We start from the raw sequence: 8985 nt of genomic DNA on the forward strand, positions 1-8985 counted from the left end.
ATTTCACTCTACACACAAAGGATCATGAAATTTGACCCTCCCTTGTGCTACTAATGTCTTCCTTTTCGGTGTTTGATTCCAAAGGGGGAGAATTTAGAAAACCAAAAGCAAGCATTATTTATTGGACCTATTGGTCTACAAGTGGTAATGGTTCGAGAAAGGGAGGATAGTGGATTATGGATTAGTCTAAGTAATGGGGAGAACTTGTAGGAAACAAGGCTTAAATCCATAATGCCACATGGGGACATTTGCAAGGGCAAGATAAGGTTGCATATAGTATCTTATATATAGTATCTTTTAGCATCACATAACCTTGTCCCTTGCATTGCATCCTAGCAAGTAGATAGTTTTTCAATTTCAAAAATTTTATTATTTACTTGCTTTGGTCGTGTTGTCATCAATCACCAAAAAGGGGGAGATTGTAAGGAAAATGGACCCTAGGCTCATTTACTTTGGATTTTGGTGTTTGATGACTAACACAACCAAATTGGACTAATGAATTTGCAAGTGTTTGTTTTGTAGTTCAATAGGGTGCAAGGCGTGACTTGGACAAAGGCGAAGTGATGATCCAATGATCAACACCATAAGCAAGACCTTAGGAGCACAAGAAAAGACACAAGATATCAAGCAAAGTCCAAGCACGAAGATAGGAACCAAGCCGGACGTAAGATCGCGAAGAAACGAACTCACAGAGGGCATAGGACGCTGCACAGGACACTGCACAGGACGCTCTGATGCATAGGACGCTGCACTGGACGCTGCACAGGACGCTCCGATGCATAGGACGCTGCACCGGACGCTGCACAGGACGCTGCACTAGACGCTCCAATCAAGCAACAGCAGAGTCAACAGCAGCGATCGGACGCTGCACAAGACGCTGCACCGGACGCTCCGATGCACTGGACGCTGCATAGGACGCTGAGTGCCAGAGTCCGATCAACATCACTAAGGTTCTAGAGAGCCGTTTTCGTGACCGGATGCATTCGGTCAGTGCTGACAGGACATTGGTCAGAGTCCGGTCAGTAGCAGAAAAGCAGGATTTCGTCTCCAACGGCTACTATCTCAGTGGGGCTTATAAATAGACCCCCCAACCGGCCATGTGAGGAGTGTGGAGCTGAGGAAACATACCAAGGGTGTTGATACACTATTTTAGTGATCTCCACTTGCATAGTGCTTAGTGATTCATCAGGTGATTAGCGTAGGTGCTTTGCGAAGTGCTTAGGTTGATTAGACCACCACTTATGCGCTTGCTCTAGGTTTAGGCCTAGTGTTTAGTGAGGTTTGCATACCTCTTGCTACCCCGTGCTTGCGAGCACAAGTGTTGTACATCGAAGGGGCTTGAAGTCTTGCGAGATCACACCAACTACGTTTGTGGTGTGGCCGCCACCGTGTACCGGAGGGAACAAGGCCCGCGGTGTTTTGGCCGAAAGCTTGATAGTGAAGACGGCGGGAAGCTTCCGGGAGAGGCTTGCCAAGAGGCACGTCGGAGACCCACTTGCGCGTGGGGAAAGCCCGAGGCTATCCACAGAGTTACACGACCAGGAGCTTGGCCCTTGCGAGGGATTCCTTGTGAGGGGCTCCAACGAGGACTAGGGGGAAGCTTGCGCGCTTCTCGATACCTCGGTAAAAATACTGGAGTCGTCGATGGGAGTTTCATATCTCTATCTTGCTCTTTAGCTTCCATATTTACATTGATTACTTTACTACGTTTGCGGTAGAGATAGCAACACACTAGCAAAACCATAGTTGCACATCTAGATAGTTTATCTATTGCATAGGTTTTGATAGGGTTCAGAAAAGAGGCCATAGTTTAGAGTTAGATTTTTAAGTTGCCTAATTCACCCCCCCTCTTAGGCGTCATGGTCCCTTCAATTATCACTCACATCATATTTTACCTTGGTAGGCTTTTCTATGAGGCAAGTTGATGAAGTGTCGAAGATGGAGGGCTTGTTGTTGATGGCGATGCTTGCTAGTGCCATCTTGAGAGACTTCTTGTCTTTATCACTAGAATCATCATCATCCGATGAGCCATCACTATCCCAAGTAACCACATAGCCTCCACCCTTCTTTCTTCTTCTTGAATGTCATCGTCTTCTCTTTTTTTCCTTCTTCTCCTTCTTTTCTTTCTTCTTCTCATCCTCATCATTATCACTGTTGTAGGGACAATCCACTACAATGTGATTCTTGCTCTTGCACTTGTAGCATCTTCTCACATAGTCCTTGCTCTTGAAGTTGTCTCTTCTCTTTCTTGCACCGTAGCCCTTCTTCTTCATGAATTTGCCCATCTTGCGCACAAAGAGAGCCATGGCCTCATCATCAATGTCACTAGCATCTTTATCATCACTTGATTCTTGTTTCTTGGACTTGCCCTTGTTCTTGGATGATGAACTAGCCTTGAATGCTACACTCTTCTTCTTCTTGTCTTCATCCTCCTTTTCATCTTTGTCAACCCTCTCCCTTTCCACATGGTATGTCTCTTATGTCATGACATCACCTAGTACTTGGTTATGGGTCATGTCCTTTAATCCTCCTCTTATGATGTCAATCTCAATGTCTCAAATCTTGGAGGTAGGCCCATCAAGAACCGATGAGAGACATTATCATCATTGATCTTCTCACCCAAAGCCTTCAAATCATTGATGATCACTTGCAATCTATGGAACATCTCTGGATTGCTCTCATCATTCTTCATCTTGAAGCTTGTCAACTTGTCCTTGAGGATGTATAGCTTGGCACTTTTCATCGCCGGTGTGCCTTCATATGTTTCTTCCAATCTCTTCCACACCTCACTTGCTCTATCACAATCCTTGATTTGCTCAAATACCTTGGAATTAATGGCATTGTAGATGGTGTTGAGAGCCATTGTATTACATTGCTTGTTGGCCTTGTCTTAGTTGGTGAGGTTGGTGGGATCAATAATCACAAAATCACTCTCGGTCACATCCCACACTTGATCATTGATTGAACCAAGATACATCTTCATTTTTCTCTTCCAATAGTCATAGCATGTGCCATCAAAAAGAAAGGTGGTTTGCCCCCCTCCACACATGGTTGAACACAACTTGAGCCATCTTTTGACACCGAGGTTGTTAAACCTTCAATCAAATGGTGACCATGGCTCCGATACTACTTGAAAGGTCCTAATATGGCTAAAGGGGGGGTGAATAGCCTATAAAAACTCTACAAGATCACTAGAGTAATTTGTTAGTATGCTAAACGGTGAAATGCAATTTTGCTCTAGCTCTACAAGGATTGCAAGCCACCTACCCAAAAATTCTAGTTGCTATGATCACTAATTCACACACAAGCCTAGGTTGCTACTTGCTAAGCTAGTGAGCTCTCAAAAACTAACTAAAGAGCCTCACTAACCAAACTAACAAGCTCTCACAACTAGCTATACTAAAGAGCTTGACACTAGGCAAGAATGTAAAGAAAGTAATGCAAGAGAGAGTAGAGTGATTATACCACCGTGGCAAGTGTGATAAACCAATCAATATGAATGCCAATCAATCACTAGGAGAAATCTAATCACAAGATGACACACGATTTTTCTCTCGAGGCTCCCGTGCTTGCCAGCACACTAGTCCCCGTAGTGTCGACCAACACTTGGTGATTTGGCGGCTAATAGGTATTTCAAAAACCTAGTCCAACAAATGGACACCGCAAGAACCTACCCACAAGTGAGGTAACTCAATGACACGAGTAATCCACTAGAGTTACCTTTTGGCTCTCTGCCGGGAAGGTACAAGACCCATCACAAATCATTGGGAGACGGCTATGAACAATCACCAACTCATGCCGATGCTCCTCCGCTGCTCCAAGCCGTCTAGGTGGCGACAACCACCAAGAGTAACAAGAAATCCACAGCCACAACGATCCCTAAGTGCCACTAGATGCAATCACTCAAGCAAATGCACTTGGAATCACTCCCAATCTCACCATGATGATGAATCAATGAAGAAGATGAGTGGGAGGTATTTGCTTAGGCTCACAAGGATGTATCGTAGGTGAAAATGTCCAAGAGGGTGAGCCCAAGGCGTCCAAGTTCTATTTATAGAGCCCCAAAGACTCCACTATCCGTTAAGCACTCGGGGCCAACCAAACCGTGGAACCGGACCTAGGTCCGGACCATCTACAGGGCGGGTTCGGCTCACAGGAACACGCCACCTGTCCCTCCATTCAACATCATCCGCTCATCTCCAACGGTCAAACGCGCACACACACAACACCTTCAGACCGGACCCACAATAGCACAACCGGACCCACGCGCACCCTGGGTCCGGAAGGATCCAGAGACGTCCAGAGAGGGCAAAAAGCCTCCGGACCCGGTCTGCTCCTGGCATCCAGACCATGCATAGTGTAGGTCCGGAACACCTCCGCGCGCCACGTTGCCCTTCGCGCTGATCGCCGCCCAGTTGGACCCGGCAACCCACGATCCGGACCCGCTGCACGCCTGGGTCCGGAACGCACGCCGCACAACGTTGCCCTCGGCATTCTCTATATCGCTAGTGCTAACGCCACGATGGCATTTAAGGTGATGCAAATTAACAATCAAACACGGTATAAACAATATATTCATCCTTTCAATTTCTATTTGAGGATAATTCATGCCAATTTGTTCGTTGTCATTTTTAGGCCTCGTGAGCATGAAACCCTTCTTCACTGATGGGGTGCCAGTTGTACTACATACGGTGTACCATGAAATCTCATGCGAAATATTTACACACCTAATTTTTGGTTTTAATCACTGGCTTGTGGCTTGTGCTCCTTCCCATGTTAACACCGAGTCCTTCAATTCAAACACATGCAAGTGCACCAGAACGTGAAAAAAATCTATGGTTAAGATAGGAGCACGTTAAGAAACTGTTGAAAGAAACATCTAAATCATCCAATCCCTTGCCAATCAGATCATGATAAGTCTCTCCCGTGGAGGACACGCTCTGCAGAATTCAGCAATGGTAAGCCTTGATGAGCAATGAACCTGAGCATGAAAGCATCCGTTGGTGATCAAAGAGGTTAGTTGTACCTGCTAGTGTCAGCCTGAACAAGCTCATGCACCAGTTGCATCACCTTCATCCCACTTGTCTCATGATTCTGATGTATGCCTATCATATGAATCAATAAGCCAAAGCTGTAATCATGGGAGCTAATCTCGACCATTCGTTTCTATCATAATTTTTACGGGGTGCAGTTGCATTGGTGCATGTAGAAGAAGTCATGACTACGGGGTACTTGGTGTAGTTGTAGTTAATTTCACAACTGGTGTATTTTTAGAGGTAGAGATAGAGATAGAGATAGAGATAGAGATAGAGATGGAGATGGAGACTATTTATTTTTGCACCCTCCAACTTCCATCCTTCATTTATAAAACCGGATTTTTAATCTCATTCAACTTTTAAAACCATTTGTTTTTACACCTGGGTGATTTTAAAATGGTAGTTATGTCTGACGTAGTGTGGTAAAAATGGAAAGCTAAATTTATAAAACACAGATGTGTGGCGTAAACACAAATTTGTAAAAATACAAAGTTAAATTTTGATATAACTTTGTAATTTTTTTAGACATAGGGTGACACAAACACGGATGTGGCGAGGACTAGGTAGGTTGGTAAACATCGCTCTACTCTTTAATCCCGTGACATCAGTACCGGAAGACGACGCCATTGCAGTGTTAATTAAAATCCACAGCGAGGTTCGATGAATCCCATAATGAAACGGAGCCCACGGCGTCAGCATCGCCGTCGCCACCCGCAGGTCGGCACGCAGCCGAGAAGCGATCCCCCTCAGCCCCTCTCTCTCACTCTCCCTCTCTCTCTCTCTCTCTCCTGCGCAAGGGACAAGGGAGTGCCTGGCGCTGGCTGAAAAAGTGTGCTTGCGTGCGTGCCGCGCACAGTCCCCCGCAGCCCAGCGGCGCCAAATGCTCTGCACCGAATCCCAATCATCGTCCTCCCTGCGCCGCCAACTTCAACTTGGCAACATGTGCTTCCTCGCAGTCACAGCTAAATATTTTACTGATTTTTTTACGTGCGATTTTGGAAGCCTCCAGCCGCTTTACTAGCAGCGTGTCATCAGCTAGAGCCCGCCCTTTTTATCACCATCAATCATCGGTCATCACCTTCCCCCTCCTCGTGTGTCTCTGTTTCTCAGGCCTGGGACTGGGGTTGTCGAGTTGCCACCAACCGAGGTTAAGCCGAGAGAAAACAAAGAAGGTGATCCCCTTGGTAATGCCAGATTTCCTCGAGGTGGAGAGGCCTCCTTTTGTTACCGCCAGCCGCCAGGTTCTGCCAAAATCAGCGATTCCTCCCCCGAATCGCTCTCTCTCCTCCCATCGAGCATGCATTCTTTTCTGCTGCTGCGACCTAGGATCGGCGTAATAAACCCCCCAAACCTTTGGTTCAGCAGCCTCGCCGCGTCGGTATGGTTTTCCTTGCCCACATCCTAGCTCTTCTGCTCTCTTGAATTTCGTGGTCGAGGATAGGGTGTTTCTCGTGCGCTGATCCAATTTCGAGCTAATAATCATCCTGTTCCTGCCTCGGATTACTCCCCTTTCTCGTGGTCCCCATCTGTTTTTGGCGTTCACACACTTGCCGTGCGGCAGATTGCAGCAGCAGCCGGCGGCGCGTGCATTTTGCAACCCCCCTTCCCAAGGACTAGCTGCAAGCTTTGGCCTTTTCCGCCTCCCGTCCCCGGAAATCCCGCAAGAAACTCCTCCACCCAAGAAAAACCTGGCTCCTGCCATCTCCTCACGAGTCACGAGTTTGGTGAGGCTTTGAAGCGAGCACAGTTCATGTGAACATCGCAGGAGGGGGTTGAGATCCGGGATCTCTGTCGGTCAGGCTGGGGTGGGTGTTTCCTCGTCGGAGATGGAGGGGAATTTGCCGCCGCCAACCCTGATCCCAGGCGGGGGCCCCTTCGATCTGGCGCAGCCGTTCCACTTCGCCGCCCAACCCCAGGCGGTCCAGGTTCACCAGGGCTTCTTCGCCGTCCCCGCCGCGAACCAGATGCCGGAGCTCGGCAATGTGGTGAAGGCCTCGCTGAGCGACGAGGAGGACGCCGATGACGGCCACCTCGACCACGGCAAGGCGGCGGCCGCCTCCCCGTGGCACCGGGTCAAGTGGACCAGCGGCATGGTCAAGCTGCTCGTCACGGCCGTGTCCTACATCGACGAGGACGTGGACGCGGACTACGGGACCAGCAGCGGGAGGAGGAAGCACGCCCTGCTCAAGAGGAAGGGCAAGTGGAGGCTAGTCTCCTCGGCCATGGCCGAGAGGGGGTTCGAGGTGTCGCCGCAGCAGTGCGAGGACAAGTTCAACGACCTCAACAAGAGGTACAAGAGGCTGACCGAGATCCTCGGCCGGGGAAGGGCTTGCCAGATCGTCGAGAAGCACGAGCTCCTTGACCAGGTGAGCCTATCTGGGAAGCTTAGGGAGGAGGCCAAGAAGCATCTCAACTCCAAGCATCTGCACTACGAGGAGATGTGCTCCTACCACAACAGGAACCGTTACTGCCTGCTTGATGATCCTGCCCTTCAGAGGTTCCTGCGGACGGCGCTTAGGGCTCCAGATGAACAGGGAAAGAAGTGCTTGTTTGGCTATGACGAAGAGGATGATCAGATGTTGCTTTCTGAGGATGATGATGATTATGAGGATGATGAGTTGAATGACGATCTGGAGGCCAGTGCTGAGGATCATGGTGTTCACAGAGTTCATGCCACCAAGAAACTGAAGCATGATCATGAGGAGGGACATTGTGGGTCTCATCTGTCAGAAGTTGCGGCCATTGACACGAACAGAATGTTCTCTGAAGGATCTGCTGGTCCATCTACTGAGAAGAATTTAAGTGCTATGCGTGCTCAAATCGAGAGACAACGTCTGGATATAAAATCAGAGATGCTGAGAATTGAGCAGAGGCATTTCAAATGGCTGAAGTTCAGCAAGGAGAAGGACAGGGAGTTGGAGAAAATGAAGCTGGAGAATGAAAAGATGAAGCTGGAAAATGAGCGATTGGAGCTGGAGCTGAGGCTTAAGGAAATTGAGATGGGCATCAAACCAACGAGGATTTAGTGATTGCAGGATGTAAGTGGTAGAGCTAGAGAACTCTTGGAGTTTTTGGTAATCCTTTTGTCTATTGCAGTAGCTTACAAATTAGGATATATCACATTACATAGTTTCATCTTTGCTAACTGCATATCGGTTAAGTTAATAACTCTTATGGTGTTATAAGCGTTTACAATAACTACAGTTTGACATCTGAATATGGTGCTTAATGTTATCATTGCACATGTTATCCATCTCACTGCGATTGGCTGTGTGTTATGCTTTGATTGAGCGCTGTGTATTTCCTGTTCTGTTTGCTCTGTTCCATTCTTATATGATATCTTTCCATTATTTGAGGTACAGCTACTGCAGGATAAGATGTTGTGTTATCTCAGTGTGCTTTGTGAATACCATTAGTACATCAATATCAACAAAGAGTTTGTTGTCTTCACCCATGCTTTCCAGGTTGATTTGATCTAAGGTAATGTGAAGTTTCAGAAATGCTGTGTTTTTCCACTGAGGTATACTAGTGCAGCACTGGGTATTCATCTCTTGGAGCGGCCATTTAAAAGCAAGGTTCACTTGTTTTGACCATTGGTGGGCTACAAGCCTGCATCCTTTGTCGAACCTTACAGTTATTTTAATATGTTCTGACCTCTGTTTGTATTTGTCATGCTGGTAGCGTCCACTTCGTATATCATAAGCTGACAGTAGTTCTGGGTGTGGTAGACAGAGTGCGGTTTTGTGAAAAAGGGAGGAAGAGCTTGTACTTGCTTCCTTTCAGGTCCACCTGTTGCTTTCTGGCCTTCTAGGGCAAGATTGGAATATGGTACTTATAATTACTTTCTTATGTATCTCGATTAGTTGTGTATTTGTGTGTCACTGTTGGTCAGAGCTCATTTCCTCTTTTTTATAATGACATGTCTTCAATTATTTGAGGGTCTTTTCTG

General features: G+C 47.2%; 1 protein-coding gene across 1 annotated transcript; it reads left to right on the plus strand.

Moving 5' to 3' along the window:
* The first annotated feature begins 5902 nt into the window (after window positions 1-5902).
* Window positions 5903-8670, plus strand: LOC136473935 (uncharacterized). Its single transcript, XM_066471553.1, has one exon. The coding sequence runs from the start codon at window positions 6863-6865 to the stop codon at window positions 8060-8062; it is 1200 nt and encodes a 399-aa protein (XP_066327650.1). The 5' UTR covers window positions 5903-6862; the 3' UTR covers window positions 8063-8670.
* Window positions 8671-8985: the final 315 nt, after the last annotated feature.

This window comes from Miscanthus floridulus, chromosome 8 (assembly GCF_019320115.1).
Source record: "Miscanthus floridulus cultivar M001 chromosome 8, ASM1932011v1, whole genome shotgun sequence".
Lineage (NCBI taxonomy): Eukaryota > Viridiplantae > Streptophyta > Magnoliopsida > Poales > Poaceae > Miscanthus > Miscanthus floridulus.